The 26,661-nt window shown below is 42.6% G+C and overlaps 1 protein-coding gene across 2 annotated transcripts in view; it reads left to right on the forward strand.

The window, feature by feature from the left end:
- LOC135527900 (metabotropic glutamate receptor 7-like) overlaps window positions 1-26,661 on the forward strand; it is a 142,446-nt gene that overhangs the window by 74,092 nt on the left and 41,693 nt on the right. For both annotated transcript variants that reach the window (XM_064956542.1, XM_064956541.1), the window contains exons 3-7: window positions 2,043-2,178; window positions 2,881-3,035; window positions 8,088-8,225; window positions 10,624-10,824; window positions 21,834-21,973. In XM_064956542.1, coding sequence (XP_064812614.1) covers window positions 2,043-2,178; window positions 2,881-3,035; window positions 8,088-8,225; window positions 10,624-10,824; window positions 21,834-21,973 — 770 coding nt within the window. The remainder of the gene's footprint in view (window positions 1-2,042; window positions 2,179-2,880; window positions 3,036-8,087; window positions 8,226-10,623; window positions 10,825-21,833; window positions 21,974-26,661) is intronic.

A 26,661-nucleotide genomic window follows, 5' to 3' on the forward strand; every position in this document is an offset into this window, starting at 1 on the left:
TCATATGGAATCTCTGTGCTGAAATGGAGCTTTAGTGGTGTCCCTATGAGACCCTCCGGCTGCTGCTGCAGCTCCACAGATACAACACAATACCAGGCTACACTTTTCATTTTAACAGGAGAGCCCAATCCTCAAGCATTTAACAGACCAGCCGCCAGAGAAAGGAGCTCAGCTTTTGTGTTCTGTCCACTTAAGGAGGATTACAGGAGCCATCCTCGCTGTCTTTGAAGAGATGTGGCTGCTGCTTTTTGGGATGGTGAAAGGGGGATGGAGGAGAGGGGGAGAACTGTCTTTAGCGGGATGGAGCTGTCTTTAGCTGTAGCCCAGTAAACAGGGTCTGGAGTTTTGTTTTCTACTCTGCCAGCTAAAAGTTGTTTATATCAAAGTAATGAGCCTGAGCAGACAGCCAATTAGTTGATTCCTCCAATTTCTTGGTCTACTCAGGGAAACCAACCCAATGTTGCAAAGGTTATCTGGTATTAGGAGTGCTTGAGCAGGAGATATTTTAATTAGTTTTGATAGAGAAGCCTGAGTGTCGACTCAGGACCAAACCTGCCTGCAGCTTGTCATGTAGGTCCAGTTATCATGTGTCTTCAGGTGTAATGTCTGTTTACGCTAGATGGTTAGGTCGGCCCGTGCACTCACATCTGCTTGAATACAATTAAGCTATTTGTTAAAGATACGATTTGATGTTTATATTCCGATAATGAGCTCTTGAATGTGACCCGAGGATGACAAATCTATCAAACTCTGGCAAACGTAATGTTTGTTTTTCTCTCTTCACAAAATGGTGGCTGCAGTCTCTCCTCCAGCACCAGAGTTTTCATCAGCTCAACACAGAGATACGGGACGATATTTAAAGATGACCTTAAATGCTTGACAGGAGCAAATTAGGTCCTATTACAGGCCCTTCATTTTAGATTCAGACAACCATGGATTAAGCTAAATGATTGCCTTAATCAATATTCCCCCAAGGACAATTGCCAACTAAGTTTTGGCCATATCTCTGAGGTGACTGTCACGGGAGGCTCGCCACATATCTAATAACTATTTAGCGACGCAGGGAAGCAATCAGTCAGTATCTTTCGTCCTGCACAAACTCATTAGCACTGACCTGTCTGAACATGATTCATTGTCAATATTAATATCCTCATTGTTTGTGTGGTCTGTCTCCACATCTGCTTGGTTGACTGTCCATTGTGTTGTGTCTAATAATGATGTTAAATAAAAAGTCCATGGGGAGGGTACGACTTGAAAACATCTGTGTTCACAAAGTGTGAAAAGTCTTTCCACGTCTTCCTTCTAGAAGAATGATGCAGTTTCCTATTGGTCTTCTGTTGGACTTAGGATTCACCCACAGCCCTCGATTAAGAAATGTATCACACTATTCATTTGTCAGGGTTTTCCTTTCAATTGCTAATTCCTATACTGTAATGTTCCACTTACTGTAAACCACTCAGCTCACAGCATGTGACTCAAATGTACATGGAGTGTAGAGTATGTATACAGTGATTGTCTTTTTTAGTCATCTATCTATCTCACATACCTATAGCGAAGATGAAAACACAAAACAATATGGCTCTTCCTTTCAGCATCACCTTGTTTGAAAGCCATCCATATCCATATGGACCGGATTTCCAAGAGTCAAGGTTAACACAACCTTGACTTGAGGGTTTTAAGTGTGTGTTTTGAATTAGAGCTGGGGGATATGGACAAAAATACATATCACAATAAATTCCTCTCTCTCTCTCTTTCTCTCCCTCCCTCTCTCTCTCTCTCTCTCTCTCTCTCTCTCTCTCTCTTTCTCTCCCTCACTCTCTCTCTCTCTCCCTCTCTCTCTCTCTCTGTCTCCCCCTCTCACCCCCTCTCTCGCTCTCTTTCTCTGTCTCCCTCTCTCTCTCTCTCTCTCTCTCTCTTTCTCTCTCTCTCTTTCTCTCTCTCCCTCTCTCTCTCTCTCTCTCTCTCTATCTCTCTTTTATTTCTGTGTATCCCTCTGTATATCTATCTCTTTCTTTCTGTGTATCTCTCCCTCTGAATTTAAGGTGGGATCTGCATCGCTCAGTCTTTGAAAATTCCCCACAACCCCAAGCTGGAGGATTATGACGAAGCCATCCAACAACTGCTGGAAACGCCCCACTCCCGGGGAGTCATCATCTTTGCCAGTGAAGAAGACGTACGGTGCGTAGAGCAGTACACATCATCCAAATGCATTTATGAACGCACTGGGTGTCTGAAACACAAACATGCCTCCAATAACACAAACAGAAAGGTGCCTGGGAGGGGAACCGAGAATGTGGAATATCACAACAAAGCAGCAGAGATATTGTTCAGTTTACAATGCCTCAAGGGATATGTCTCTGAGAGGAAACATGATATTTTTTTTAAATAAATAAACTGAAGGATGGATAGACAGGCCATAGTAAGAGAAAAGAAAGAGGGAGAAATGGAAAAAATATGAGGGGGAGAAAAATGGAGAGAGATAGAGGGCTCTTGAAGACCTTTCATAACTTCTATACATCAATCAGTGGAGGCTGCTGAGGGGAGAACGAACTATAGTAATGCCCAGAATGGAGTCAATGGAATGGTATCAACCACATGAGAACCACATGTTTGATCCAATTCCCATTGACTCAATTCCAGCCATTATTATGAACCGTCCTCCCTTCAGCAGCCTCCACTGACATCAATGGATTTGAAACACAGTGAATATAAATAGGTTCATGGTGTAACTTAAATATACATTGATATAAATATAAATAGTACACGACTTCTGCAATATACTGATATGCATCTTGATAGGTTGCTTGATAGGTTCCCCATGATTTTGGATTGCATGTATCCCTTTGCTTTCTCCTCATTCCCACATGGCTGCCCTTGCAGGGGACTTCTCAATGCCACCAAGAGAGCCAATCAGGTGGGCCATTTCCTGTGGATTGGGTCGGACAGTTGGGGGGCGAAGAGCAGCCCAATACACCAGTTGGAGGACGTGGCAGTGGGAGCAGTCACTATACTGCCCAAACGCTCATCTATTAAAGGTAATGGCACACACACACACACACACACACACACACACACACACACACACACACACACACACACACACACACACACACACACACACACACACACACACACACACACACACACACACACACACACACACACAATCTGGGGCCTAGGTGGAAAGTGAAGTGTGGATTTTTGTAAAGCTTTTTTTAATTAGAGTGATCTAGACAGGACAATAGATGGCAAGATGAGTATAATAAACCAGCATGCATCATGACCCTTTCAGAAGAAATTCAGCTGAGTCATGATTAGTCATCATCTCTTGTCACAGTGCTTCTGATGATACATCTGACTGTGTGAGAGAGCAGAAACCTGTGTAGGATTTGGACCTTGAGTATGTCACAGCTGGAGATGAAACATCAACCCAAACCTTGTCTTTGTACTTGTTATCCATTATTATTAATACTGCTTATCTATAGACTTCATTGTTTATTATTTCCTTTTCACACAGTATAAGTTTTAAAACAAGAGTTCAATAAAAAATCATCAAAATATACAGTACATAGGAGATAGGTGAGGTGAGCACTGATTGGACTTATAGAAACCTCACAGTAGGCTTTCTCATGAATTACAATGCCCAAAGAAAACAACATGTTACAGTGTACTGTCTTTCCAGGAAGTACCGTAGCATATAGACTTCACATACGAAACCCATTATTATTGTCCCACAGAATGAAATTGGGGAGGGGACTGTGGATCGGTCTAAATCCGTCCGTTCGTCCGTTCGTCCGTTCGCTCTTACGTCACATGCGATATCTCAGACAGCACTGGCACGATTTTGATGAAACTTGAGTGAATGATGCGTTTTGCCATAGAGATCGGTCATTTACAAAATTACACTGATTGGCCCAAGAAAGAAGTTATAGTAATTAAGTGACATTTGTGAGTCTCACCAGAGCAGAAGAGGCGAAGCAATCAGGATAACTGGGCCCAAAATCTGTCTTCTCCAGCAAATGGTGTTTTTTCATTTTTTTCCTCTCACCAAGCGAGGAGGTATTGTATGGAAGTCAATGGGAGAGTGTTGAATATGGTAAACAAAAAATGTAATGGTTTATTTACTATGTGTGGCTTATTTGATTAAGTAGATGTTTCGCAGCGCTTACTGTGGGTTGTTACTGTGGGTTGTGTACTGATAAGTAGGACCAGGGTTGGGTAGGTTAATTTCTAAATGTAATCCATTACAGTTACCTGTCCAAAATTGTAATCAGTCACGTAACTTTTGGATTACCCAAACTCAGTAACGTAATCTGATTACATTCCGATACTTTTAGATTACTTTCCACTTAAGAGGCATTAGAAGAAGACAAAACTCTATGTTACCAATTGAACAACATCTATTGCAGGATAAATCCATGTTAAAGTTTACATAGCTGGCCATGTATGGATGTTAAATTTGACTTGTTGGGTTGGTTATATAGGCTTCTTCTCACCTAGCATTTTCTACTACATATGATACGATTAAATGATATCTTTACATTAAAAACCAAAGTCTATCAGAATTCCAGTCATTCCAATAAATGTTATATCCCTTGATCTTCAAGAATAGAACTTGGAAATATGGAACTATAGACTAGCCAAATTGTTTTACCTGAGCATGACCCCAAAACTTATTGGCCAGTCCTACTCTGTTGTTTATGATTTTGTTGTCATGGAGGACTGATTGGGCTCATTGATTCGAGATGAAAAATAAATGCTGCGCTCATGGAATGGTATGCTTAGAGCACTACCGAAAAGTGCTATTTACATGTGAAAAATGAATGCCATATGCTGCATTTGCTATAGGACTTGTGTCTACATTTTTATTGGGGACACTTTGATATCTTGATAATATGCAGCTGTTTAAAGGGAAAATCCACAGATGAAACAATAACAAAACAGTTTCCCCGCCTCTGTTTAGGTAAAAAGCTGAGGGATGGGCCTGGAGAAATGTAACCACTCTCAGATTAATAGACAATGCTACAGTATGGATGCAAGGACTGATCGTTCACCATCCTTCACTCCGTGGTCCAACTCATCCCAAACCATCTCATTTGGGTTGACGTCGGGTGATTGTGGAGGCCAAGTCATCTGATGCACCACTCCCCTCTCCTTTTTGGTCAAATAGCCCTTACACAGTGTAACGGTCGTCGTATGAAGAAGGTGTGGACCAAAGCGCAGCGTGGGAAGTGTTCATGATTATTTATTTAAAAAACTGAACACTGAGACAAAATAACAAAACGTAACAACACGAAACAGTTCTGTCTGGTGTAGACACAAAAACAGAAAACAACTACCCACAAGACACAGGTGGGAAATGGTTACCTAAGTATGGTTCTCAATCAGAGACAACGATAGACAACTGCCTATGATTGAGAACCACACCCGGCCAAACACACAGAAATAGAAAACATAGAACACAAAAACATAGCATGACAGTACCCCCCCAAAGGTGCAGACTCCGGCCGCAAAACCTAACCCTATAGGGGAGGGTCTGGGTGGGCATCTATCTGCGGTGGCGGCTCTGGTGCGGGACGTGGACAGGAGAGCGACTCTGGCAGCTCCGGACAGGAGGGCGACTCTGGCAGCTCCGGACAGGAGGGCGACTCTGGCAGCTCCGGACAGGAGGGCGACTCTGGCAGCTCCGGACAGGAGGGCGACTCTGGCAGCTCCGGACAGGAGGGCGACTCTGGCAGCTCCGGACAGGAGGGCAACTCTGGAGGGAGACGCAGAGACAGCCTGGTGTGTGGGGCTGCCACAGGGCCCATCAGGCTGGGGAGATCTACAGGAGGCCTGGTGCGTGGAAGAGGAACCGGGCTGTGGGGGAGCACTGGAGCGCAGCCTTGGCACCACTCCTCCAGGCTGAATGCCCACTTTATCCCGGCCCCTCCAGAATGCAGGCACTGCTCGAACCGGGCTGTGGGAGACCACTGGAGATCTAGTGCTTACCACACCTCTCCCTTAGGCTCAATGCCCACTTTCGCCCGGCACGGTCGGGGGGCGCAGACATAGGGCAAACTGAACCCTCCCAGCACCCCGGAGACACAGTACGCAGAGCCGGCGCAGGATACCCTGGGCCGAAACGGCGCACCGGAGACCAAACGCGCTGAGCTGGCACAATCCGCCCTGGCTGGATGCCCACTCTCGCATGGCACTTGCAGGGGGCTGGCATGTAGAGCTCCAGGCTATGAGTGTGCAATGGAGATACCGAGCGCTTCACCGCATAACACGGTGCCTGACCAGTACTACGCTGCTTCCGGTAAGCACAGGGAGTTGGCTCAGGTCTCTCGCCTGACTCCGTCAATCTCCCCGTGTGCCCCCACAAAAAAAGATTTTTGGGGCTGCCTCTCGTGACTCCTGCGCTGCCTTGCCTCATATTGTCGCCTCTCCACTTTAGCTGCCTACAGTTCTTCTTGCAGGCGGCGATATTCCCCAGCCTGTCTCCAGGGTCCCTGTCCGTCCAATATCTCCTCCCATGTCCAGGAGTCCTGAACCCTCTGCTCCCTGTTACCACGCTACTTGGTCCGTTTGTGGTGGGTTGTTCTGTAACGGTTGTCGTAGGTGTGGACCAAAGTGCAGCGTGGGAAGTGTTCAAGATGATTTATTTACAAAACTGAACACTGAGACAAAATAACAAAATGTAACAACACGAAACAGTTCTGTCTGGTGCAGACACAAAAACAGAAAACAACTACAGGTGGGAAAAGGCTACCTAAGTTTGGTTCTCAATCAGAGACAACAATAGACAGCTGCCTCTGATTGAGAACCACACCCGGCCAGACACACAGATATAGAAAACATAGAACACAAAAACATAGAATGCCTGCCCCAACTCACGCCCTGACCAAACCAAAATAGAGACATAAAAAGGATCTCTAATGTCAGGGCGTGACACACAGCCTGGAGGTGTGTTGGGTCATTGTCCTGTTGAAATACAAATGATAGTCCCACTAACCACAGATGGGATGGCATATTGCTGCAGAATGATGTGGTATGTCTTGAATTCTAAATAAATCACACACAGTGTCACCAGCAATGCACCACCACACCATTACACCTCCACCTCCATGCTTTACGGTGGGAACCACACTAGCGGAGATCTTCCGTTCACCTACTTTGCGCCTCACAAAGACACAAAATCTCAAATGTGGACTCATCAGACTAAAGGACAGATTTCCACCAGTCTAATGTCCATTGCTCGTGTTTCTTGGCCCAAGCAAGTCTCTTCTTCTTATTGGTGTCCTTTAGTAGTGGTTTCTTTGCAGCAATTCAACCATGAAGGCCTGATTCACAAAGTTTCCTCTGAACTGTTAATGTTGAGATGGACACATGACATCCCAGATAAATTGGAGTTGTGCCTGTTTTTCACACGCGTATCTGCCCTCTCTTTGGCTAGAATGGTCCCACCTGATCTTGCCTCCTCCTGACCACCTTCTGGTCTGGATACCAGTCTCTTTAGCTAACATTCCACTCCTTGCCACTCCTTGTAATTCCCAAAGAGTCTTTGGCACATGACATGGAGTATAGAGAGGGGATTAGCTAGAGAGAATGGTACCCAGACTAACTACTGCCTTCCATATTTTAAGCCATTAATTTTCATTGTTAGACCGGCCACTTGAGTATCTGGTAAATATAATGGATAATCTGTGGTCACACACGATAATTGAAATGTGCTCGTCACACGCGATATATCAATTGGCCCAAAGGGGGTGCTGAATCATTAGTGGAGGACGACATGTTTACTATTGTCTTGTTTATTATGTATCCTGCTTTTTAATTAATGTCATATTAATGTCATTTCCAAGATGAAAGCCCTGATTAAAGATCCATGTGGTACACAGGAACTGCAGTGGTCAAAACTTGATAAAGAGTGGTTTATTTGTACTTCGTAGCTATGAGACTAATACAACTCCTAAATGCCAGTACAGCACAGCGCTGCAGCTGCAGCAACACTGCCCAAGTCTCGCATCATTTCCCCGAGGTTGGGTTCTGTTGGTAATTGGTGGAGATATTAAGAATTCTCTTTTCTTTTTTCGATTCCCCAGGGTTTGATGAATACTTCACCTCGCTCACCCTGGAGAATAATCGCCGGAACGTGTGGTTCGCCGAGTTCTGGGAGGAGAACTTTGACTGCAGGCTTCTTAGTTCCTCCAAAAGAGAGGACACCAGTAGGAAATGCACAGGTAGGTAGCCAAAAGAGATTTGTTTGGTTATGTGGTTAAGTTTTTTCATGTTTGTTTGTTTGTGGGAGGGGTCATTACTATTGGCAATGGTGCACTATGAAAAGAATACCGATGTATGATCTACATTTGATTACCCTGTTGCAGGTGAACCTTCCTGCAATGCGGGAAATTTGAAGTTTAAAAAGGCTTCTGAAATTTGCAATTTCCACTTAGAAATGTCAGACTCGATTATATATCAACCCCTTGAAAAATGTCCATTAATTATAATCCACGCAATAATTCACACTTCCTGTTGGTGCAGGATTATGTTTTTATAGGTATCTTAAAATAATGGTAGAACACATCTTTACAAATGAGGACTCTGAGGTGTAGTCCGCTGGATAATGTAAATAGCTGGTCCTACTGGGATAGTAAAGTTGTGCCCAGCTGGGTAATGGCATCATGCCAGCAGTGCTAAGCTGTGATATGTATGCTAAGTAGGTAGTAGAGCAAACATGCATGCCATTTGGAGAGGTGCTGAGCAGAGGAACTACACAGAAATGTTGAAAGTAAGTAAAGCTCTGCTACAGTAGCTCACTTGATGCTCCCAAAGAGCTTTAATACTGACGATGTTTTGATCTCGCTGCAAGCATTATTTGCAATGAGGCGTGTTGGGACTTGGGAGTATTGATAGTGTGGAAGTGTTGCATACTGTGGTGGATACTTTCTATCCTCTAGGTATGCCAGCAAAGGGCGAAGATGTACAATTTCACTGAGTCAATGCTAGTGACAGGGATTGATATATTTTATATGGCTTATGGCTGAGATGTACTGCTGACCATACAGTAGCTAGCTATAGCTATAGCAATTAGAGCGACAGGGAGTTGTTGGTGCAGTATCTTATATATACCGTCTTTCATCATTTCTTTATGTGCCACATGCTTCAGATCCTTGCACTTACTAAACCACATAAAAAATGTATGTAGAATATCAACAAAGCGTATAAGCATTGTACAAAGACACAAAAAGGTTGGTGTTGAGCTGCTTCCATTTCTCCATCTCACCAAGCCGATCCATATCCATATTTATGAATGTCAGGTACTAAGGGGAAGGTTATTTTTTTGCATTCAAAGCTTATGCATTCAGTACTCTACTCACTGCTCTGGAGAACAGGAAAGGTTATGTGTGGGCTGAAATGTATGTTGAAAGGAGAGAAACTGGAGAAAATGTCAACACTTATTACTTTTGACCTCCTTCAGCTTGTGCCAGTCTCCCACATTGTAGTCATATTCGTCATGGCCACACAGACTGCCTTTTTTCCTTCTTCTCAAGTTTGCAATGTGAACTGGGAGTCTTTATTTGGTACTTAAATGTGAAAATCACACAGTAATCTCCTTGCACTCTAGCAGCTTTCCCCACAGTGCTGTATAGCGCCCCATTCATCTGTTATTTTGCACTGTGTATTGACGAGCTGCTTTCCTGTTAATGCATCCTTGTTCATTACTGCCTGCGTCTTTCAAATGAATATATTCAGCGTCCATATGCCATGCTTAATGATAGAACCTGTTCACATTGGCACGTTGAAAATGTGCAAAATACCACAGTCAAAGGATCCCCACCTAAACTAAGTGTGTGTGAGAGAGCGAAGAGATCCCCTACCAACCTGAAGCCATTCATTTAGACATTCAGTAACACCAGTGAAATGAAAATGCCTACAAAATAATCCAAAGGAGGAGGGAAGAGACCGTAATAGAACATGGTGCAAGGAAATGCCTCCAGACCAGGGCTGTCAAACTCATTCCATGGAGGGCCTAGTGTCAGCTGATTTTTGGTTTTAAGACCTAGACAACCAGGTGAGGGGAGTTCCTTACTAATTAGTGACCTTAATTCATCAATCAAGTACAAGGGTGGAGCGAAAACCCGCAGACACTCTGCCCTCCATGGAATGACTTTGACACGTGCTCTAGAAGCTCGTCAAGGCCTTGAACACTCTTAAAATGGGACAAATGTGATACAAATATATAGGGCCAATAGCGGCCTGACTTCACTATGAAATATATGCATATGTACATATGGTATTAATTTATACCTGGTTGTCTCCTCCTTGGCTAGCACTTCTTGTTTTACACTTCTACAACAGGACTCTGCAGGACTATGACCCATGCCGTGCTACAGTATATGATCAGGGTGACTAATTCACAGTGTGTGACTGTCCTTTTCTTGTCCTTTTTCTTTGGTCCTCTGTAGCTCAATTGGTAGAGCATGGCACTTGCAACGCCAGGATAGTGGGTTCGATTCCCGGGACCACCCGTACGTAAAATGTCTGCACGCATGACTATAAGTCGCTTTGGATAAAAGCGTCCCCTAAATGGCATGTATTACATATGCCCTCTCCTCTCTCCACTGTCTTGTCCCTCAGGCCAGGAGCGGATTGGAATAGACTCAAAGTACGAACAGGAGGGGAAGGTGCAGTTTGTGATAGACGCGGTGTACGCAATGGCTCACGCCCTCCACAACATGCAGAGAGACCTGTGTCCTGAGCACTCTGGCATCTGCCCTGTGATGGAGGCAGCCGAGGGGAAGACTCTGCTCAAGTACATACGCAACGCCAGCTTCAATGGTCAGTACATTGGTTATCCCCTGACCATGTTGATTTGTGCATCCTCATTAAACATATAGGCAAAGTTAAATGCTGCAAGTTTCACATAAGTACATATATTTCTTTGAAGAAAAAAACTTGTGTTCCAGTGTAATTTGTTTTGTGCAAATACAATTAAACAAGGACAGGTGAGAGGTAAGATAGAAGCATGGACAGTATGTTTTTTTCTCAGTCCACCAATAGAATTTGCCATTTCATTTCTGAACATGCAGTCACTACAGGCACTGGATTCTCCTATGCGTGATGTGTTGAGCAACAATCAATTAAACATTATAAATTAAAGTGCCAGCGGACCACATACTGTAAATTCTCCAAATCGTGGAATGTCCAACTTTCTCTGTTCGTTCTACTAGATCAAATTCTATGGAACAATAATTTCTCGATGGGAATGAATGAAGTTTATTGAATTTAGTTGAATTGAATAGAGGAATGATTGGAGGGTGTACAGTAGGAGTGGTGTGTTGTATAAGTATGAGAAACCTTGCCTGGGAGATGGTAAATTGGTATTTCTCAAGAATGTGTTGTTTCTAGGTGAAATGGGTGAAATTAAAATAAAATGAAATTCTACGTGGCATAACCATTTCTAGAAGAGACTTATGCAAGGTCTGAAGGCCAATATTTTCTTTTGGTCTCAGAAAGAATTTAGAAAAGCCTTTGTAGCTGCCAATTTCTCTCCAGTTGGTATTTAACACAATTCATGCGGGGGCACAATTCATGCAAATGTACAAAAATTAATAAGTGTTTCTCACAGCATTCAGAAAAGGCTAACAAGCTGTTGCTGTATTTTGTTGCACTCTTTCTGAACCTATACAGTACCTGCTATGCACTTGCAATAACACTGTCACAGAGGAATGCTCGGCTCACTAAATTAGCCATTGCCCGGTCTACCCCGGCTGATTAAGTATTCAGATTCACTAACCCTTATACTTGTAAGCCAACATTAGTACTCCCATAACTTTGACAGACATATCTCTTTGTTCCTTACTGCATCCTGTCTGGACTGTGTTTGTGAGTGCGTGTGCATATGTATATGCATTTGTATGTGTCCATGTGTGCCGTATTTGTTGCTCTCCCCACGGTGCTTGAGACACAGAGCTGAAGAGAGTGAAAGAAGGGGAATAATGAAACAAGAGAAGTGCAGCAGTGGAGCCCCCAGCCCACCCACACTGCTCGACACAGCACAGCAGTAGTGGAGCCCCCAGCCCACCCACACTGCTCGACACAGCACAGCAGTAGTGGAGCCCCCAGCCCACCCACACTGCTCGACACAGCACAGCAGTAGTGGAGCCCCCAGCCCACCCACACTGCTCGACACAGCACAGCAGTGGAGCCCCCAGCCCACCCACACTGCTCGACACAGCACAGTAGTGGAGCCCCCAGCTCACCCACACTGCTCGACACAGCACAGCAGTAGAGCCCCCAGTCCACCCACACTGCTCGACACAGCACAGCAGCAGTGCACTCTTGTCATGTCTTAGTTCAGAGCCCCCCAGCCCACTCACACTGCTCGACACAGCACAGCGGCAGTGGTGCCCCCAGCCCACCCACACTGCTCGACACAGCACAGTAGTGGAGCCCCCAGTCCACCCACACTGCTCGACACAGCACAGCAGTAGTGGAGCCCCCAGCCCACCCACACTGCTCAACGCAGCACAGCAGTAGAGCCCCCAGTCCACCCACACTGCTCGACACAGCACAGCAGCAGTGGAGCCCCCAGCCCACCCACACTGCTCGACACAGCACAGCAGTGGAGCCCCCAGTCCACCCACACTACTCGACACAGCACAGCAGCAGTGCACTCTTGTCATGTCTTAGTTCAGAGCCCCATGCAAACATATGAATCTTTCATCTCATACAGCCCTCACACAAAGCTGTCCACACAGATAATTTTGTTCCCTTGGAAATAACGTGAAATATAAAATAGAATGGCGTTTGTAATGGCTTTCTATCTGCATGGAGAGCCACGCTGCTTAATTGTTTGCTTACTGGCAGACTGTGAGTGTTTGTGTGTGTGTTAATCTGTGTGTGTGTGATTCTTTGTATTTCCATGGGCGTAGAACAAGACAGTCTTGTAGTCCTGTCATACCCACTGCTTACACTGTACTATGTCAACACCTTGTCAACAACAAGATACAGTATGTCAACAACTCTGTTCTCTGTCTGTTGGAAGCAGAAGTGGCAGATTGTTGACTACCACAGCTGTGTGTGTGTGTTTTTGTTTCAGTTTCATAGTAAAGAGAATTCTGCCTTTCTGCAGCCATATGTTTAGTACAAGTATTGGAAATGTAACACTTTACATGAGCCTGTTGTCTTAAGGGCTACATAGTTGTGTCATAATACTGACAGCTAATGTTATATTATGACAACTGACAATAAATTGCCTTGACACAAACCATTGTTTATCTGCCAAATGTCCAGGCATAAACCTGGTCAGCTGGCTTCCCCAATATACTGTATGTGAGGGAGGAAAGGATGGGAAGTGTTCAAGTCATGTATTGTTATGTACAATGCATCGACACTAATGGTCCTGCTAGTCTCATGTTTATTACACACAGTCCAGATAGGGCTGAATGGGGCCTTAGACAACCTATTCATATTCTGCACACACAGAGTGAAAGTTGTTTCAGTGACTTCACCTGGGTTATTCAGGGAATTAACTCCCCTCGTCTGAACCCAATTGAGCTCTTCTAATACACCTTGCAGACCATTAACACTGCCATTTCAAAAGCTGGTAGTGAATTAAGGTAGTGAATTGTGTATGACTAATGCACAGGAATCTTATCGAGAGAACTTAAGCAACTTATTGACTTTGATGCTCATACAAACTTTGAGTGTCGGATTGGGTCCTCCCATGAGAGTTCTGCATCCTTTTGGTCTCTTCCTGTATGTATGGTGCATCTAAATGAGCTTGTTTTACTTCCTGTCGTCTCTCTGCTTGCTGTATGAGGGGAGATTTTTGTCTTGCTCTTTAGTAGAATGTTCAATGACAAATGTCCTTGGGAGAAAACAAAAACTGGCATCTAGGCAGCTGACAGTCCCTACTGACACAAAAAGTGTCTAAACGAAAAGAAAAGATGTGCAGTGTTGGGGTACAGACTGTATCTCACAAAGACTATGTCCTACACAAACTCAAAGGTAACATGTCCCCCAAAATCATTTTGGACAGGTGTTATCGGTCCTTTTCCATTAACACATTTTAAAGAGCTATTACGACAGTCAATTCCCATTCCACATCCGATCTGAGTCCCCCCCCCCCCCCCACCCGTCCTATATAAAAAATGGTATCTCCTATGCCTTTGAATTATTGTATTTACTGCCAAGGTGTTAAACTGAAGGAGTAATACAGTCTCTCTAACAATGGCTGGATGAGGGCCATCGACCTTACTGGGTGTTGTATAGCACTCTATGTCACATCAAAAGAGACACTTGATTCTCAGGGACCTCCTCATTATGGCGAGGTGTTAACACACAGAAACATACAGATATAAACACACAACCATGCACACACACACATGAATCAAGCCCCTTATTTCATTTCTCAAATACTGTGTTTGTGATGTCATGATGCCACACACAGTATTATCAAACCTCCCCATGTTTGATGGTAAGGAGGGTGTCGGTTTTTTTAATGCTTAATTTGGTCATTGCCAAACATAGGAAGACCCCACTGCTGAAGGAGACACAAGAAAGCCTGGTTGAAATTCTCAAAAACACACCTAAATAAGCCTAAATCCTGGGGAAATGTTATTTTGCCCAAATAAACGAAATTAGAGCTTTAATCTTTGCCAATACTGATCAGCACTGTGTTTACTGATGACCAAATGAAGCTTTCAATGAAAAGAACACCCTCAGTCAAACATGGGGGAGGTTTGATAATGCTGTGGGGTTGCTTTGCGGCCTCTGGTACTGGGGGCCCCTGAAAATGTTTGAGGCATCATGAAATCAGCATATAATCAAAAATACTGTATTGGAGCACAGTGTTCAACCCGCGTCTAAAAACTGGGTATGCATTGAAAGTTGTGGGTCTTCCAGCAGGACAACAAACCCAAAAACACACAAAAAACACACAGGAAAGGTTCAAGAAAAGATGCTGGACTGTTCTGGAGTGGCCAGCAAAGAGACCAGACCTGAATCACATCCAAAACCTATGCGAGATCTGAAAACAGCGTTGGTGGAGAGCACCCCTCAAATATTGAAGAATTAGAGCAGGGTTCTGCTGAAAAGTGGGCCAAATTGCCAGGAGAAAGGTGCAGAAAGCTCATTGATGGCTATAATAACTGTTTGTCTACAGTTATCTTGGTCAAAGGCTGTGAAACCATGTATTAGCTCCGGCATGTAAAAAAAACAATCCATGCCATTTGTGTTTATTGTGTAAATTACTTAAGTTTACAAAAATACAATTGGTTCTGCAACGTTGAAAATCCAATATGAAGGTGTGGAGACTATATATATATATTTTTACAAATTCTACTTATTTAACAAGAAATCAGGCATTATGTGAGAAAAATGCAAAGGTGCCAATATACAGTATTTGGCAACAACTGTACGAACTTTGAATGTCGGATTGGGTCCTCCCATTAGATTTCTGCAGTCTTTAGGTCTTTTCCTGTATGTATGGTGCATCTTCATGAGCTTGTTTTACTCCCCGTCATTTCTCTGCTTGCTGTATGAGGGGAGATTTTTTCTTGCTCTTTAGCAGAATGTTCAATGACAAATGTCCTTGGGGGGAAAACTGGCATGTATGCTACTGACAGTCCCTACTGACACAAACTAAAAGGAAAGGTGTGCAGCGTTGGGGTACAGACTTTATCTCATAAATACAACGTCCTACACAAAACACAAAGGCAGCATGTCCCCCAAAACCATTTTGGACAGGTGTTATTGGTCCTTTGCCTTTAACATATTTTATAGAGACATCACTGCAGTCAATTCCATTTCCACATCTGCTCCGAGTCCCCCCGTCCTATATAAAAAATGGTTTCTCCTATGCCTTTGAATTATTGTAGTCACAGCCAAGGTTAACTCACTGTTAAACTGAAGGAGTAATACAGTCTCTCTAACAATGGCTGGATGAGGGCCATCGACCTTACTGGGTGTTGTATAGCGCTCTATGTCACATCAAAAGAGACACTTGATTCTCTGGGACCTCCTCATTATGGTGAGGTGTTAACACACAGAAACATACAGATGTACAGTGCGTTAGGAAAGTCCTCAGACCCCTTGACTTTTTCCACATTTTGTTATGTTACAGCCTTATTCTAAAATGGATGAAATTGTTTTTTTTCTGTCATCAATTTATATACCCCATAATGATAAAGCAAAAACAGGTTTCTCGAATTTACAAAAGTATTCAGACCATTTACATAAGTATTCAGACCCTTTACTCAGTGCTTTGTTGAAGCAACTTTGGCAGCGATTACAGTCTCAAATCTTCTTGCGTATGAAGCTACAAGCTTGGCACACCTGTATTTGAGGAGTTTCTCCCATTCTTCTCTGCAGATCCTATCAAGATCTGTCAGATTGGATGGGGAGCATTGCTGCACAGCTATCTTCAAGTCTCTCCAGAGATGTTCGATCGGGTTCAATTTCGGGCTTTGGCTGGGCCACTCAAGGACATTCAGAGACTTGTCCCGAAACCACTCCTGCGTTGTCTTGGCTGTGTGCGTAGGTTCCTTGTCCTGTTGGAAGGTGAACCTTTGCTCCAGTCTGAGGTCCTGAGCACTCTGGAGCAGGTTTTCATCAAGGATCTCTCTGTACTTTGCTCCATTCATCTTCCCCTCGATCCTGACTAGTCTCCCAGCCCCTGCTGCTGAAAAACATGCCCACAGCATGATGCTACCACCACCATCCCTCACCATAGAGATGGTGCCATGTTTCCTCCAGACATATGCTTGGCATTCAGGGAAGTTTCTCTTGGTCTGAGAGTTCTTTAGGTGACTCTTGTCAAACTCCAAACGGGCTGTCAGGTGCCTTTTACTGAGGAATGGCTTCCGTCTGGCCACTGTTTATGTATAGTGTGTTTGAGCGCTACGTAGTCACAGGTCTTTGTAAGTTTTGTTATTTTGTTTTCAGTTTCACTTATTCATTCAAATATGTGGAACTCGAACTACGCTGTGCCTTGGTCCGACCATCATTATTACGAACATCATGACAAAGCTTCATCTATTTAAGGTATTTATGTATTTTCTTTATATATATATATATATATATATATATATATATATATACATTTGCAAAAATGTCTAAAACCCTGTTTTCGTTTCGTTATTATGGGGTATTGTGTTTAGATTTTTATTTTATTTAACCAATTTTAGAATAAGGCTGTAATGTAACAAAATGTGGAAGAAGTCAAGGGATCTGAATACTTTCCAAATGCACTGTATACACACACACACACACACACACACACACACACACACACACACACACACACACACACAAAAGTCAGGCCACATACCTGTATTTAATTTCTCCAATACTGTGTTTCTGATTTCATGATGTCTTGCACACACTCAAGATTGCCAGTACCAGAGGCAGCAAAGCCATTATCAAACCTCCCCCATGTTTGATTGTAAGGAGGTTGTTGGTTTCTTTGAATGCTTAATTTGGTTGTAGCATCAACATAGGAAGACCCCACTGCTGAATGAGACACAAGAAAGCCTGATTTGAAATTCTAAAAAAAAACACCTAAACAATCCTAAATCCTGGGCAAAGGTGTGGAGACCCAAAGTCAAATGAAATTTGACATGAAATCAAGCATTATGTAGGAAAAGTGCAAGTGTGCCAAAATACAGTATTTGGCCCAACTGTACATACTTTGAATGTCGTATTGGGAACTCCCATTAGATTTCTGCATCCTTTAGGTCTCGTCTAAATGAGCTTGTTTTACTTACGGTCATCTCTCTGCTTGCTGTATGAGGGGAGATTTTGGTCTTGCTCTTTAGTAAAATGTTCAATGATGGTGTCTTTTGGGAAAATAACTGCTGTGTAGGCTACTGACAGTCAATACTGACACAAACTAAAAGGAAACGTGTGGGGCGTTGGGGTATAGCTTGTATCTCACAAGACAACGTTCTACATAGGGTTGCAAAATTCGGGGAACTTTCAGTTAATTCCATGGTTTTCTCGAAATCTTGGTTGGAGGATTCCGGATTTCCTGATTATTCCCTCCTTATTCCGGGAATTCTACAACCAGGATTTCGGGAAAACCAGAGAATTTATTTCAAATTTCTGGAATTTTGCAATTATTGTCCTATACAAAACACAAAGGCAACGTGTCCCCCAAAACCATTTTGGATATGTGTTATTGGTCCTTTTCCTTCTACAGGTTTTATAGCCAGTTCTATTACGACAGTCGACCTAGCACTCTATGTCACATCAAAAGAGACACTTGTTTCTCAGAACCTCTTTATTATGGCGAGTTTTTAACACACAGAAACATACAGATGTATACACATATTCACGCACACAAGCACGCGAACACACACAAACAGTCGCACACACACACGCACACATGCACACTTCATCCAAATCAAGCCATGGATGTCATTTCTCCAGTAGCGTGTTTCAGGTGTCCAGAACCTTCAGTAAGCTAATAAGCCAAATCTGCGATTCTCTGCTTGAGACAGGCTTCTACAAATTGGGACCAGATGGGGACCCTATGATTCTGTGGCTGACCTATTTATCTTCATTTCCTGTACAGCATGTGTGATTGAGAAGGTTTGCTTTTGACCTGAGGAAATGTGCAACCGTCTTGTAGAATGGCCACCATATGATATTCCTAATGCAGAGCTGTGATAACCTACAGCTGCACACCACTCCAATGATGCTGCACATCTATCTAATGGTGTATCACACAGATCTGATGCTGAAGTGCTGAGATGTGAAATGTCGGGCTGTGGTGTGGTGTTCGCTAGACTCAGCATATGCTCTTTCACAGGGAACACAGGTGAGGTCTATAGCACAGCAGAGCCATCATCAGTCCGTAGGGAGCTAGCTGGTCTTGCTAGCATTATAATGAGGGGAAATTGTCATTATGAATAGGCTATCAGCACTTGAAAGCACCCTGTGGCTCTTGATGCCCACGGAACCTTTTATAGACAGAACAAGGGACACGTGGTTAAATGTTATTTTTTTCTCTCACTGAGGTTGATGTACTGTTGGACCAATGTGCGCTGAAGACTAACCCCAGGCCTTTATTAGTCTTAACTTAAAATATGCATGTGTAATTCAAATCTTCGCACAAATACAGTATATTTGGAAAGTATTCAGACCCCTTGATTCTTTTTGGACTTTTCATCAAGGATCTCTCTGTACTTACCTAGTTCATCTTCCCCTCGATCCTGAGAAGTCTCTCCAAGTCTCTTCCCAGTCCCCACAGCATGATGCCGCCACCACCATTGTCATGACTTTGCTTTCATTAATCTGATGACTGTTATTTATCTAATCATCTAACGATTGTTAATTGTTGCCCAATCAAATGAATAATGTAACAATCATCTCATTAGGATTTGGGCAACCACGAGAGCAGTTCTTTAAAGAGTTACCATCTCCCAAAATAAAGTCTGATGGTCTTTAGCTATTACATCTATAAACAGTCAACTCATTAATCTTAACCTCCTATCATATCATTCTGAACAGTCGTAACCTCCTGCATCTGCAAAAACCCCAGTCTTACTTATGACTCAATACTCCACAAATTTGTTTAATTATTTATTTACTCGCTAACTAATTGATAACACGGGCTGACACAATATGGCGGCTTGGTACAAAAAAAGACAGAGAGGGCGTGAGAGAGAGAGACAGAGACATAATACGTTGGTACATTTAGAAACTACTCTCACAGTAATCATATTCTTTGCACACAAACCGCCGCCCGTTTGGAGAAAGAAATGATGCATGTGTTTACGTGTAAATGTCTTGGTTCTTTGTGTATTTCTGTCGGGACCATGCTTCTTGGAAAGATTGTTGGGCCTTTTTGCGGCACGCTTGTAAGGCTCTGATTGTTCAGAAGGGATCCCCACTCATCTTTTACCATTGTTCTCTACCACGGTCCGGTATCTGTTAACCTGTCGTTTAGTCCTGAACAGAACTACAGTTTATTCTACTTTCCATTTGCTCCTGAAGCTGCCTCTTTGAAGATAGGCTAGCCAGCCGTGACGATGCTTCCCATTGGGAGGATGATAGTAGCGTACTACTGTGATTTGAGAAGAGTAGTAGAATGGTCCCACTTAAATCCGCTTTTCTAGATAATTTACTTAGGATAGCTAATCAGCCGTACCAGTGATTGTCCAGGAGGTAACTTCATCGTCTCTACCTCGTGTTGAGATTTCAAAGTTCAAACCACTTTGGACATGAGCCGTAGCTACATGCCTCTCTGGTCTGATATGTTAATTCTTAACCCACTATTTTATACAGTTCATTCAAAAGGGGCAGTTTGTGAGGCTGACACACTCTCTGACCACACTCAAGGGGTGGTGACTACTCATTTGTACAAAGTTGTAGAAACAATTTCCTCTTATAAGTACTACGATCACATCCCCAACTTAACAAAAACACTTTCATCATTTGTTCTATGTCATACACAACCTAGAGGACGGAGACTTCGTACATGTAGTGTGTATACTTTTCAAGTTACAGTATTTAGTTTTTAACATGTTTAATGATGACACAAAAACAACCAAAATGACATTATTATTCTTTAGATCGACCCTGACCATTCCCCACGATCTATGTTAGAAATATTGTTCCAGTATTCACTTTAAAACATGTTAAAGTTTTGGCGGGAAAATGTCTGTGAAACAAAGAAACATTCTTGTGTGAATTTGGAGAAGGAGATGGCTGAAGGTTCTAATCCTTGATTTACAACAGGGTGTGAACTGTCAACCCCCCACCAGCTCCCTTCTCCCCCCTCCGCGGGTGAGAGGAGGTCTGGCTGAAGTTATTTACTGCAAAGATGATCCGACCCATCTGGATGCTCACAGGACAGTCATCACACCTACACGGTAGGAATGGTGCCAGGTGTTCTCCAGACGTGACGCTTGGCATTCAGGCCAAATAATTCAATGTTGGTTTCACCAGACCAGAGAATCTTGTTTCTCATGTTCTGAGAGTCATTTAGGTGCCTTTTGGCAACCTCCAAGAGGGCTATCATGTGCCTTTTACTGAGGAGTGGCTTCCATCTGGCAACTCTACAATAAAGAGCCAATTGGTGGAATGCTGCAGAGACGGTTGTCCTTCTGGAAGTTTCTCCCTTCGCCACAGAGGAACTCTGGATCTCTGTCAGAATGACCATCTGGTTCTTGGTCACCTCTCTGACCAAGGCCCTCCTCCCCTGATTGCTCAGTTTGCCCGGGTGGTAGCTCTAGGAAGAGTCTTGGTGGTTCCAAACTTCTTCCATTTAAGAATGGAGGACACTGTGTTCTTGGGGACCTTCAATGCTGCCAACATTTGTTGGTACCCTTCCCTAGATCTGTGCCTCGACACAATCCTGTCTCGGAGCCCTATGGACAATTCCTTCAACCTCATGGCTTGGTTTTTGCTCTGACATTCACTGTCAACTGTGGAACCTTATATAGACAGCTGTGTGCCTTTCCAAATCATGTCCATTCAATAGAAGTTACCACAGGTGGACTCCAATCAAGTTGTAGAAACATCTCAAGTATGATCAATGGAAACAGGATGCACTTGAGCTCAATTTCGAGTCTCATAGCAAAGGGTCTGAATACTTATATAAATAATGTATTTCTGTTTTTATTTTTAAAACATTTCTAAAAACCTATTTTCACTTTGTCATTATGGAGCATAGTGTGTAGATTGATGAGTACAATATTTTATTTAATCCATTTTAGAATAAGGCTGTAACATAACAAAATGTGGAAAAAGTCAGGGGGTCTGAAAACTTTCCGAATACACTAGATCTACTCAATATAAACACGTTTCTATCATTCCTTCCTTCTGTCTCCCTGCAGGTAGTGCAGGCACGTCGGTTATGTTTAATAAAAACGGTGACGCCCCGGGACGCTACGACCTGTTCCAGTTTCAGATGACCAACTCCAGTGTTCCTGAATACAGGCCCATCGGACAGTGGGTGGAGACTCTCCAACTCAGGGTAAGGTTATGGCCTGTAATCATGGCGAGTGTCAAGGAAAATGTCATAAAAAAATCCTTATAATGGCCTTATTTTATGATATTCATGATCTGTAGAACAACATTTAATACATTTTACAGAAATATAAGTACAAACGGGGCACTTGTTGATTGAGGGCATTCCCCACTAATTAGTACTAATTAGTCAATCATTTGTTTAGGAAGAGCAATGTAAAATCTAATTGAGGAGTTAGCCTGTAGTCCTGCCTGTTGCTCTTGCTTTTTGGCAAGATGGCAACAAGTTGTCAAAATCAGAAAAAGACTGATACCCATCTAATGAAATATCTTTGTCAAGAAATATTGAGACGGGTGACCTTGATGGTTTCATCTCTGATGAAGATATGCATCAAAAGGGGTGTGTCAAAATGCGTCAAAAATATGTCCTAAATCCCTTCTGAAAACAGCAAACCCAACAAACCACCCCTCCTCCTAAAAATATAAAAAATTTAAAATAACTACTACAGCAGCCTTATCAGTCCAAGGTGACAAATCTTGCTTTGTGGTCTCCATGGCAACAGTGGTGTTGTTCTCATTACAGTTTGTAACCAGGAGCTGTTCCAGGGAGCACCATTGTCCACATAACAAATCACAGCCCCTGCACAGATAACTGATAGCAGATCATAATTGAATGAAAAAACACATTTGTCATACAGGTACACGTGTGGTACAGGAATACACACACACACACACACACACACACACACACACACACACACACACACACACACACACACACACACACACACACACACACACACACACACACACACACACACACACACACACACACACACACACACACATACAGACACACAGTAGATATTGGCATGCACTAAGGTACTGACCCAAAAAAAGCAGTAGATTTGAAGACAGTTTGTTTTCTGAATCTTTGTTGTGAGAATCTGTGGTTGTGTAATTTCTTAAATGTGATCATTATCAGAGGAATGAATAGATTCATTCCAAAGGTTTTCAATGTTTTTGGGAGCAAGAGATATGGGAGAAATTATATAGGTTGTGATGTGAGATGGAAGATAAAGAGTTGTTCTAGATGACTAGTACTGATAAGTCCAACCCATTTCTGACCTTAAGGTTAAACTAATATTGTTGTCAAAACGCAATGCCAAATAAATCTTCTGGAGTGTGAAGGCTCAGTATAATTCAGTGGCCTTCTCTAAATTCTCTGTAGACGACTTTACATTTATATGACAATATAACGATCCTGAAGAGATATTCCCCCTCTAAGACGGTTGTAAAATTGGCATTTTAAGGCGGTAAATCATATTCTCCTTAACTAATCAAATTTTTCATAACTCTCTGGCTTTTCATTTCATTCAATAAAATAAACTACTGTCTCCATGGTGATATCAATTACTCTTAGGTACAAAATAGGACACATGAAAGTATATTGTTTTATTTAGCTTATTCTTTGCACTCTTGTGAGTGGAACTACTTTTCAAAAATTATGAAAAATATATTGTATTCTCCACTGCAATAGTATGGTGCTTGCTGCATTAGTTGTGAGCAGTGGTGTAAAGTACTGAAGTAAAAATACTTTAAAGTACTACTTAAGTTGTTTTTTGGGGTATCTGTACTATTCTTCACTATTTATATTTTTGATGACTTTTACTATTTATATTTTTTGATGACTTCACTACATTCCTGAAGAAAAGAATGTACTTTTTACTCCATACATTTTCCCTGACACTCAAAAGTGCAGGACAAGAAAATGGTCTAATTCACCCACTAAAAGAGAAAATCCCTGCTCATCCCTAACGCATCTGATCTGGCAGACTCACAAAACACAAATGCTTTGTTTGTAAATTATATATGATTGTTGGATTGTACCCCTGGCTGTCCGTACATTTAAAAAACAAGAAAATCGGGCCATCTGGTTTGCTTAATATAAGGAATTTGAAATGATTTATACTTTTACTTTTAGTTTTGATATTTAAGTATATTTTAGCAATTACATTTAATTTTGATGCTTAAGTATATTTAAAACTGAACACTTTTTTACTTTTCATCAAGTAAGATTTTACTGGGTGACTTACACTTTTACTTGAGTCATTTTCTTTTAATTAAAGTATCTTTACTTTTACTCAAGTATTGGATACTTTTTCCACCACTGGTTGCGAGTTAACCAGTAAGACACGCTGTGACACTAGACATAATATACAGTGCATTCGGGAAAGTATTCAGACCCCTGGACCTTTTCCACATGTTGTTACATTACAGAGTTATTCTAAAATAGATTCCATTGTTTTTTCCCTCTCTTCAATCTACACACAATACCCCATAAAGACAAAGCACTTTTTTTTGTTTTTATGTTTGCACAATAAAAAACTGAAATACTACATTTAAGTATTTAGACCCTTTACTCAGTACTTTGTTCACACACCTTTGGCAGCGATTACAGCCTCAAGTCATTCGCCCCAGTCTGAGGTCCTGAGCACTCAGAGCAGGTTTTCATCAAGGACCATTCGGTACTTTGCTCCATTCGTCTTTCCCTTGTTCCTGACTAGTCTCACCAGTCCCTGCCGCTGAAAAACATCCCCACAGTGAGATGCTGCCATTCTTTACCATAGGGATGGTGCCAGGTTTCCTAGTGACGTGACGCTTGGCATTCAGGCCAAAGGGTTCAATCTTGGTTTCATCAGACCAGAAAATCTTGTTTCTTATGGTATGAGAGTCCTTTAGGTGCCTTTTGGCAAACTCCAAGTGGCCTGTCATGTGCCTATTATTGAGGAGTGGTTCCGTCTGGCCAATCTACAATAAAGGCCTGATTGGTCGAGTGCTGCAGTGATGGTTGTCCTTCTGGAAGGTTCTCCCATCTCCACGGAGGAACTCTGGAGCTCTGTCAGAGTGACCATCAGGTTCTTGTTCACCTCCCTGACCAAGGCCCTTCTCCCCCGATTGCTCTGTTTGCCCGGGTGGCCAGCTCTATGAAGAATCTTGGTGGTTCCAAACTTCTTCCATTTAACCCTTGTGTTGTCTTAAGGGTCAAAATGTGTTTAACAGCAGAGAAAACCCCCTAAATTATATTTTTCAACTTGAAATTTGATGACTTTTCCTAGAGTGACCCCAACATTAGAAAAAGTGAAACATCACATTTGTTCATATTTCCATGAAAGCTGTACACCACCAGGGTACAAAATTTGTCTTAGGGTCATTTTTGACCCGGCAGTTGTAAAATCATTTACACACCACAAAAACCACAAAGACACACACACACACAATGAGAAATTGAGATGATGTGTGCTACTGATTGCACTCAGCCAGCAGCTCCTGAAGAGGAAGATCACCATGGTTGGCACAGTTAGAATGAACAAGCCTGAGCTCCCCCCTGCACTCCTCCCAACAAGAGGGAGAGAGGCCTGCTCATCAAAGTTTGTCTTTACCCCCACCACCACTCTAGTTTCTTACCTCCCAAAGAGGAACAAGCCAGCCACCACCCTGGGATACAACCACAACAAAGGGTGCGTGGACAACCTGGACAAGGTGATTGGAACTTACAGCTGCAGGAGGATGACTGCCCGCTGGCCCCTGGTCATCTTCCATAACATCATTGATGTGTCCTCATACAATGCCTTCATGATATGGAACAAGATCAACCCTACCTGGAGGCCTGATAAGCGGAACAAGAGGAGGGTGTTCCTGGAGCAGCTGGGAAAGGCAGTTGTAACCCCACACATTCAAAGAAGGGAGCGCCTCCCCCACACAGCAGCCTCTGCAGAGCCCGTGACAGCTGTTCAGGGGGCTGAATCTTGTCCTGATCCACCTGAGGCTGCAGCTGGGGCAGGCAAGAGGAGGAGATGCCAATTCTGTCCCCCAAAGAAGGACTGGAAAACAAATACTATACGCTGCATGTGAGAAATACATCTGCAAAGTCCATGCACACACACTTGCATACTGTCCTACATGTGCTAATTAGAGGGGATTGATTTATGTTCTTCACATTTTTGTTTTGTATCTATTATCTTATTTTATTCTTATTTATTGTTGTTGTTTATACACCTTGTGGGTGGGGGAAATGGTTAAACAAATGGGAGAAGACTAGTATTTTGTAGGTTAATTCCTCATTGTACAATATATAAGAACATACCACTTCTGTTGCCAAAAATTTCAAGACTGTTATTGTTTCCCTTCAATAAAATGCATTCAAAATTACTTTCTACACATTTCTGCTACTTTCTTAGGCTATACAAGTGCTATCTCTTGCTAAAAAAGTAATGTTTACACCTATGCAGTACCTTTAGCAATTGTAATACCCTTGTTAGAACCAATTATTGAGTTTATTCTTGTTAAAATTAATTGGTATTATATTTAAAAGGTGATTGAATTGATCCTGAATTGTAATGTTGTTAATGCATTCCTTTTGAAGAAATATTTCTTTAATGTATAAGTGAATAGGTTGGTTTACTTTTAAGTTTAAGTTTTGACCAATAAGGTCGCTTGTTAAGCTGTGGCCAATGGGAGTTGACCTGGTTAACGGGAGGCCTGGGAAAAAGGAGAAGGAGAGAGACGTTGGAAAAAGGATGGACATTACATTATGACCGTTGGTGAAGAATTGTGTTTTACAGAAGACGTTAAAAATAAAACAAACCCCATACCTAAAGACTGGAGCTACCATCTCATTGTGGAGGTATTGGA

The sequence above is a fragment of the Oncorhynchus masou genome, chromosome 33 (assembly GCF_036934945.1).
Source record: "Oncorhynchus masou masou isolate Uvic2021 chromosome 33, UVic_Omas_1.1, whole genome shotgun sequence".
NCBI lineage: Eukaryota > Metazoa > Chordata > Actinopteri > Salmoniformes > Salmonidae > Oncorhynchus > Oncorhynchus masou.